This window comes from Takifugu rubripes, chromosome 9 (genome assembly GCF_901000725.2).
Source record: "Takifugu rubripes chromosome 9, fTakRub1.2, whole genome shotgun sequence".
NCBI classification, from domain to species: domain Eukaryota; kingdom Metazoa; phylum Chordata; class Actinopteri; order Tetraodontiformes; family Tetraodontidae; genus Takifugu; species Takifugu rubripes.
Genome location: NC_042293.1, coordinates 13170178 through 13176344, shown reverse-complemented (window position 1 = coordinate 13176344; position 6167 = coordinate 13170178). Strand labels below are relative to the sequence as shown.

The following is a 6167-nucleotide window of genomic DNA, read 5'->3' as shown; positions in this document are numbered from 1 at the left end:
CCATTAATAAAGCAGTTTATGATGCTGACAGAAGGATGCACGTTCATTATTAATACCGAGGGGGCTCTAAACAGCGCCTGCTGGAAGGCCAGATTATGATATTTAGAAAGGAAGTTGATGTCTTTCTGATGCCTGTCCAGCATAAGAAGAAGAAAAGGACGTGCAGAAGCCAAGAATGACAACATTGAATCCAGAAGTTGTGTCATTTCTATACACGTGCCGTGATTTGGATAAATATGTGTAGAAGCCTCTAGCAGAGAATGGCCTACCTCATACTTAAAGACAGACACAAGGCTGCTGCTAAACTACTAGCACAAAAAAAGGGCTCAGACAGCTGTTTGATAATGCGCAGTCATTAATTATATTCGGATGCCTCCAGTCTAGCCTCTGTCGCCGAGGAGAGAACCTTTATCTTTCCTCGCACGGAGGAATTACGTAAGAATGCATTGCACAATCCCAGAGCCCCGTGCACTTCATAATGATTCGCTCTCACTTCCGTATTCAAACGCTCCTCCTTAGGACATGATTTAATATTTTTGGAGGATGAGTCGTGTCTTTGAGGAAGCCTTTGTTCTTCTAATGTTTCTTTTATGTTATTGTAAATTTCACATCTATTTCAGAATCACTAGGGCTTTGCATCACATCAAGACAGCTCGTGGCTCAGAGGATAGGAATGGGGCTGTGACCGGAGGGTTGCCAGTTCAAATCCCAAGACTGAGGTGGCCCTTAGCAAGGCACCCCAACTCCAATACTCCCCTGGTGCGGAGAATAGGGATGGGCCAATTGCAGAGGTCAAACTCACTAACAGTAATTGGTATGTGTGCAAATATTATTCCTTCTAATCCAACAGTCTCAGTTAAGTAGATCTCAGAGCAACCGGCCGCTGTCTTCTGTTGAATCGCTTTGATCAATCACTGTTCCACATGTTTACAGACTCAGACGTCCTCCTCGAGCGCCTCTTCTATGTAGGAAAACAAACATCTGGCTCTTGTGTTGAGCCAGCGAATTATTTGATGACGTTGCTGCACCACAGTGCGGAGGCTATCATGGTCCTGCAGACGTGGGCTGTAACTTAGCCGTACAATAAGAATGCTCTCAGATCCACAGCGCTGGATGCAAATGAGCCCCACTTGTAGCAACGTGCTTATTGCTGCAAAGCTTTTGCTGTTACGTAGATGCTTTTTTTCTTCTAACAGGGAGAAACGGCCCACTACTACTCAAAGGGTAGTAAATTATGAGGCACGAATGCAGTCGTGTCGTCTACCTGACATTCAAATCCCACAGGTGTCCGTCAACATGCAGGTATTGGGATCTAATCCAATTATTTCCACCCAGTGGATCTTATTGTAGAAATCCCTGAAGAGGTCATACCAGTAACCCATCTATTCATTTTAGAATTTAGAAGAGTAGTAAAACTGTTTGACGCGCTTTTGTGCACATTGGTCAACTACAGCAAACGGTTATCATCTTCGATTGCCTGGCAGGTGCATTGGCCAATGCTCAATGCACCACCAATACTCTCGCCAGTCAGCGATGAACGAAGGGTTAATATCCAACCCTCTAACTGCTGCCTGCGCTGTTATAGAAAGTGGATGACCTGGCATTTAGTAGATACATTCAGTTCCCACCATCCTCGTCAGCTGCCTCAAAAACAGCAGCTTACCATGTGTCCAGAAGACAATGGGTCACATTGCCAGCAGAACAGCCCGGCCATAGTGGTGTTGGATGACTTGTCTTTGTATGGCCTGAAAGGCTGACGCTGCAGTTTCACAGCACAATGACAGAGAGGCGGAGACCAAGACCTAATAGTGAAGATCAGTAGGGCCTTATGCATTGGGTGAGGCTGATTAGTTTAAATATAATTGTAACTCCTACATCTGGGATTGGATGGATCCTTTTTGCCAGCCCATGGAGGGATCTTTCCCATGAAGTGTTTGAGGAGTCAGGGCCAGATAATACTGAATAGAATAATCAAAACCAGAGCAATAAATAACCGTGTTTACTGCATGACAGCCAGATGTTAATGGATGACAAAAAGTCTTGTTGTCCAGTGTGGGAGTGATAAAGGAATTGGTGTCAAAGGTCAGTATAAAAACCAAAAAAAAAAAAAAAACCAGCCCAAAAGTGGCACATTCAGATTTTTCTTGTGAAGAAGAATGTTTTGGTTTCCTTTGTGGGGGTGTCAAGTCCTCTCGAGTAAATCAACAGTGTCAAGGTTGTTCAAGATAAGGACTATAAACACTGACACAATATAAAACAAGGTTTTCCAGATTATCCTTTGGTGCCTCCTTAGTTTTGCTGCCCGGCGTCATTATGGGAAAAACATACACCACATGGGTTCCAGCAGATCAATTTTTGCCCAGGGGCTTCCTGGCAGGTTAATCCTGCCCTGCCCCTGCTGTTGTACATCCTTCCGATTCTTGTCTTTGTTCAGAATAATCGTTATCAGCGACCACACAAAAGGCAAGAATCCACCAGCCTGCAGAAAACCCGCGACAACAGCGGGGGAAAGTTTCCAGGACACGAAGACAGTTTGATGTGTGAACGAACTGCCTCATGACGGGGACTGTTGCCCTGCCCTGTGGACTCCTACCCCCTGCGCTCTCCATCCGCCGTTGCCAGGGTTTCCGTGTACGCGCCGCCAGCGCGAGAGCGGAGCCGCGCGGCTGTCCCACAGTCTCAGCAGTCATGGCGGCGGAACTACAGCCGGAGTGGGCTTCTTCTCTGCCTCCTTCCTGGAGTTACGGGGTTACTCGGGACGGACGGCTCTTCTTCATTAAGTAATTACCCCGCTATGGACCGCGGCTCCGGTCGTTTCTGCCCGTTTCGCCTTCGCGGTGGTGGCAAAGCGAGGCGCCAAAATGAATGATTCTCCCCTCCTCTCTCAACAGCGAAGAAGCCAAGAGTACGACCTGGCTGCACCCAGGCAGCGGGGAGGCGGCGCTGACCGGGCACAGGACAACCCCGGGTAAGGTGTCGCTCCGCGGGGGGTCAGGTTCGGCTCGTGTGTCTCTTCTTGTTCGCCGTCACCTGCCGCGGCTCGGTCCTGGGGGGGCGGCTGTGACAGCGGTGGGAGCGGGCTTCGGTGGCCCCTGTGGCCCCCTCACGCCCACCTCGGATGCCCCCCAGACTAATCCAGGAACATGACGGAGGAAGTTGACTTTTACTCGGCATGAATAGATAAATACATGTCGCAACGGCGCTGTCCTCTGACAGTTTGTCTTCGGTGGACATGCGACGGTAGGGGGACTTCTTGAGTGTCCTCTCAGGGGACACATCAGGTTGCACAGCTGGACACATCTGGGCTTGTGCACAGTGGTGCCTATATGATGCCAGCGTTTGCTCCAGATTAAGGATAAATGTCTGGGTTTTCAGGACATTTTGAATGATGGTTTTTGATGATTTTTTGGTTCAGTTCCCACTTGTATGGGTTGCTTCATCTTTGTCTCTGTGGCCCAATATTCTTGCCAATATTCTTTTCATAGTTATTTTATTTTTCAAGATTTGAGAAAGTTTCTTTCACATTGGTTCTATTTTTTAATTTTTCTAACATGAATTGAAACTTGAAAAACTGTGGCTTAAAGCTTGAACTCCAAACTGCAATACAGGTTATATATATAAAATAAAAGTATTAAAAGAGTAATGAAAGGGTTGGGGGTTGTGAGAGTATTAACACTTTTCATCCCTTAACCCCCCAGGCCAATATTTAATGTCAATATTGGGCTGAAATCCTGCAGACTGCTTTAACTTTCCGGGTGTTTCTGGAGGTTAACGTTGAATCTGCCCCCAGTGTGACGTTACAGGTGCGTGCACAAAGTGCACGTGATATTTTGAATGAGTCTACCAATACTGACTGTTTGGTCAGTGCCTGGCTGGAAATGTAATGATATTTAAGCCAGGCTTCTCCTTAAGTTTTCATTTATAGTCCTTCTTGGCTTTATTTGTATTAAAGCCCGGCGAAAGTTACAGGAGTATTTCCCATAGTTGAGCATTCTTTAAGTTATTGAAGGAAGTTATTAAAGTTTATGACATTCTTTATAGAAAATATCTCAAAATGACTGGAGCCTTGCTTTGAAGATGCAGTTTGATGAGGCTTTATTTATCTGATGTAACATTTTAATGAACATGTTTTTGAATATGCGTTTGATTGTGCAGCCTGACAGCTGGGAAGCATCACACGTTATTTACCACACATCTGCTTGTCCCACCAGTTTGCACTCACGTTTTTTCTCCGCTGTACCTCTTTAATAGACCTGCCCACTGGATGGGAAGAAGGATATACTTTTGAAGGCGCACGTTGCTTTATCAAGTAAGTTTAACACCCGCCCTCCCCACACGTCCATCGTGACACCAAAACCTATTTACAAGTCTTTTGAATTTGAAGCACTTCCTCTTCCTCTATCATCAGAAATCATGCATAATTGTGCAGGATTAAAATATCTGTGGATTTCAAGTCTTCACTTCCCAAAGTTGTCAGAAAAATGCTCACTTTAAAATACTGTCTGGGGATAATTGTGGAACCTTTGCTCACAGGTTCTGCGCTGCGGAAGTGGACCACAAAAGTTAATGATTACTCGGAAATATTGAGCAAATAGCATGCGGACACGGGCAAAGTGTGGTGGCGCGTTCTTGTTATTTATTCAGACCTATTCTGTTTCTGAGCTGAACTCTGGAGAGTTCGGAAGAGCTTCTTTTTTAATGAAATTTAACTTAAAAAAAAGTCAATAGCACTGACCTCCAGTTTTGGATAGACGCGGCCCACTTCCTGTTTAAACTGACACATCTTAAGTCAATGTTGGAAACCATTTCAGAGGCACACGCTAAATTTGTTCCGTTTGAACGTGTCACCCTCTCCCCTGGGGGTGGGCAGGAGAGAGGGTGACACACTGTATCCTCCTGCTCCATCACAACAGCTTGTGTCCCCGGTTTATAACCGGGATTTGCGGAAATAAATGATTTGTTGCCGACGTAACGTCAGCGCTGCACTAGCGCATTGCTCAGTGATCAGGGCTGTCGCTCGGCGCTGATTCATCATCTGTCCTTTATGATGTTTTAAATCCAAGGATTTGAGTTAAAACATGTTGTATCGCTTGTCTTATTGAAAGCGACTGAATTTCTCTGCTGGAATCCACCGGCGCTTCTTTACGGTTGAAGGAGCTGCGATACCGAGCCTATAAATTTCATATATTATGCCATATTATCCTCACTGAATCCTCTCCGTGTCTTTGAACTCCTCATGAATTTTAAGTGCTCTGTGTGGCAGTTACCCAGAGAGTGAGTCTGGAAGGCGTTTTTTTTTTATTTTTTTTTTAAATTCCAGCATTATATCACAGCCTGCAAGTGCAAAAACAGATTTTGGGGACCTTATTCATTAGTGGATCATTGTGATTCAGGCGCAGTTCTGTGGTGTGGGGCTGTTTTTGACTCGCCAATACATCATGCTGTATCATACTTGTGTTTTAAAATCAGCCCAGCTGCTCCTGCAGGCGAAGCATGAAAGATATGATGAGGATGATGATCAAAGAGGGTCAATATATCTGTAATGATCACTTTAATGGGCAGGAATATTTGCATCGATAGATGTTAATGGTGCTGGACGACATGCGACATGCAGTTGCTGGTTGGATGACTGACACATACTGTAAAAATATGAGGCATTCTTCTTATTTTAGTGCCCGAATGGCCACTAACTTTAACAGTGCAGAGCTCCAAGCAGCAGTTGGTGGCTGCTCCGTCTGTCTGGCTGCCGCGCTGCTGATTTGAGCCATATGTTGGTTCACACAGCAATGCTCAGTCAAGAGAAGCCACTGTTAAGTAAGCTCAACCGCTCTCACATATTCGATTTGTGCTCCTATAGGAGACACATTAAGCGTGTAACTGTATGAAAGCATGCTCAGCAGGGTGACTGCGTGTCTGATCGGCTCAGGTTTCCAGACATGTGAGGAATCACCCTGAAAGCCTGCATAACCCAAGAGACTGTCAGTTGTTTCGGTTTGTTTTTACATCATTTTGGCTGGGGTATATTCGCTGCCTGTGTTGACGGGTTTGTGTGATATTTGGCTGAGGAGAAGCTGCCAATTCAAATGATCATTAAACATGATGAGCCTGATGTCAGCAAGTGCGCACAAGTGACTCACGAGCTGGATAATCTTTGGTTTATTCATTTA

The 6167-nt window shown here is 45.4% G+C and overlaps 1 protein-coding gene across 13 annotated transcripts in view; it reads left to right on the top strand.

Moving 5' to 3' along the window:
• The first annotated feature begins 2491 nt into the window (after positions 1-2491).
• LOC101074348 (pleckstrin homology domain-containing family A member 5) overlaps positions 2492-6167 on the top strand; it is a 46602-nt gene continuing 42926 nt past the window's right edge. For 4 of the 13 annotated variants that reach the window (XR_003889535.1, XR_003889529.1, XR_003889528.1 and 1 more), the window contains exons 1-3: positions 2494-2780; positions 2892-2968; positions 4252-4309. Coding sequence is in view for 2 of the 13 variants with exons in the window: in XM_029841544.1 (XP_029697404.1) it covers positions 2557-2780; positions 2892-2968; positions 4252-4309 (359 nt within the window). In the remaining 11 variants the exon portion in view is untranslated. Of the gene's footprint in view, positions 2781-2891; positions 2969-4251; positions 4310-6167 lie in introns of all 13 variants that reach the window. The other 9 variants (XR_003889530.1, XR_003889539.1, XR_003889531.1 and 6 more) reach the window with 9 other exon arrangements.